Source organism: Penaeus chinensis, chromosome 18 (assembly GCF_019202785.1).
Source record: "Penaeus chinensis breed Huanghai No. 1 chromosome 18, ASM1920278v2, whole genome shotgun sequence".
Classification (NCBI taxonomy): domain Eukaryota; kingdom Metazoa; phylum Arthropoda; class Malacostraca; order Decapoda; family Penaeidae; genus Penaeus; species Penaeus chinensis.
In genome coordinates, this window is record NC_061836.1 from 29,711,581 (window position 1) to 29,714,080 (window position 2,500).

General features: G+C 35.1%; 1 protein-coding gene across 4 annotated transcripts in view; it reads left to right on the forward strand.

Moving 5' to 3' along the window:
- The window catches only part of LOC125034850, an 89,061-nt gene that overhangs the window by 85,003 nt on the left and 1,558 nt on the right, over positions 1–2,500 (forward strand). For all 4 annotated transcript variants that reach the window (XM_047626879.1, XM_047626880.1, XM_047626881.1 and 1 more), the window contains one exon: positions 1–2,500. This exon is cut by the window's left edge and continues 27 nt beyond it; it is cut by the window's right edge and continues 1,558 nt beyond it. In XM_047626879.1, the coding sequence (XP_047482835.1) occupies positions 1–646 (646 nt within the window). In that variant the 3' untranslated portion in view covers positions 647–2,500.

Genomic DNA, 2,500 nt, shown 5'->3' on the forward strand with positions numbered 1-2,500 from the left:
ACCCCCATACAGCAAGTTTACATATCCAAAATACGAAAACCAAGATTCCAGGTCAGTCAGTGCTAGTGAACCGGTTTCCCCAGCTCACAAATCCCCTGTACAGCAGTGCAGAGAGTCCAGAAGCCTTGCTGCCTTGGTTCATCAGCAAAATGTTCCTGGGCAGAGTGTCAGATCTCCTCCCCAACAAATATTCTCACCCGTTAGTAAGATAAACATAAGTGAATCACCTAGGGATCAAGGCCTGTCTCATCCTTTTAGTGGAGACTTTGCAATATCGTCAGAGGAACTGAGTCCTCACAAGCCTGCTGCAGAGGAACCAGGGGGAACATTCATGTTTCAAGAACCAGATGGAGCTTACAAAGCAGCCACTGCAGATGAAGACTTGCATGCAGTAGCTGATGATATAATAAAGACTATACCAGAAAGACACTATGAGCCAATGACAGTAGGACATTTAGAGCCTATTGCTGAGAAAGTGTCAGAAGGGCATCTAGAATCCATTGCTGAGAAAGTACCAGAAAGGCACTTTGAATCAATGACAGTTAGCTTAGAACCAATTGCAGAAGAAAAGCCAAAATCAGAACTAGAGATGTCACAGGAGACAGCAAACTCTGAACCGAAAGATAAATTAGGAGAATGGGTATGACAGTAACTCGTATTGGTAACTGATGAGACTTTTTGAGTCATATACAAAACATATTTCAAGCATTAATCCGTATCCTCACTAATTCACTTATTAGGAGTTTTGCATTGTAGCTTCTTACCATTTATTGCATGTCATTTTGAGTTCTTTTGATGACTGGAATAACAATCATACAATATTCATTTCTGAAATCTAAGAGCTCACAATTCTGTGATATACACTTAAATTATGACATTATAACATCATAGTTCTTTACTTCAAACCTCTCATGTCACTTAAGACAATGGCAGAATGAACAATTTCATTCAGAGCATGCCCTTGCTTTCAGTATTAGAAGCCTTACAATATTATACATAAAAACAACTCTTGCTTAGGAATATATTTAACCATGGTTTATAAAATATACATGCTTCATCAATCACATTTGGCTGTGATGAACCAGTATCTGTCTGGTGTGCACACTCACCCCCTCCCTCCATTTCTCTCTCTCTGATATTGTAACTCTGTGGCAAACCAGTAAGATATTAAATGTAGAGAGAATGATTTGGAAAGAATTTAACTAAATGTCATGAATCCTGTTTCTCATGTTTAAGGTATCCTTCACTTGTAATATCAAGTGCATAGAGATTGACCTTAGCTACATACTGAAGAAAATGTCACCACAATTTTATCACTTACCCTCACAAATTATATATATTGTCAAACAAACTAATAAAGTTTCTTCCTTCTTTGTTCATATGCACAGACTATTTTGAGAATGTTCATGGCAGTAACTCTTGGTATGATCATTTAATTCATTAATATCCACTTTATGCGTAGTTATATACATAGTCATTGCTATGCCTTTGAACAACTTCTTTGGCTCAGTCAGGCTGATAAATAGCTGCACAACCTTGTGTTATTCTAGAACTGGCTAAGCCTCACCTAAACCTAATGTAAACCTGATATATCTCGAAATCATATGCAGCATTTCCTAATCCAGCACATAACTTTTTGCAGAGGCCAAATCTGTTCTTTACCAAACAAATCAAAGTTGTCCTGATGTCTAGTGTGTCCTATACTGCTAAAGGCAAAACATATTTGCTGTATGTGCAGCCTAGGATTAACCAAAACCAACCTTATCTGAAGAGTTCCTAAGTAATCTAAACCCTAATCTATGTGTCTGCTAGTGCAGATGACTATGTAATTACAAATCATTGGTGGAATGCTGGCCTGATATATTTAGCTTATAACAATACCTTGTTAAGAGCAATTTGATAATTTCTGTGAAGATAGGGTAATGATTTACATGTATATAAAAATGCTGGGAATGTTGGAAATTGAGTCTTTTGGTTGCATAACAACCTACATTTATTTTAAATTTAAATAATGGCTCTTTACATGTAAGATATCAAATTGAAGAAAAGTGAGCTGCAAAATTATCCCAGCAGATCAAAGTATTTGACGTGTTTACAATGCTTTACTAGATAAGGATATGTAAGGTGACTTTGTTACAAACTACAATGCTTTTTTTTGCATATACTTCGTATTTGTTGAAAGTCTAATAAGTACTTGTAAATAATATCTTGTAAAATATATTCTGTAAAAATGGTAAATAATTTTGAGCTGAATTAATGTCACTTGTCTGCAATAATGAATATTAATGTAAATTCCACAAACCTGCCGGTAAGTTCATAGTCATGTAAATTCTGCTTTTGTGCCACATTACTGCTGAATATTTTTTTCTGGTCATGATGCAGTTTTAATGATTAAATCCTATCAGAAGATTTGATTTTAAAAATTATAATTTAAAATTTTTTTCTGACAAAAATTACATAAACTTGGAATCTGGATGCTTATATATTGTGTATATATTGG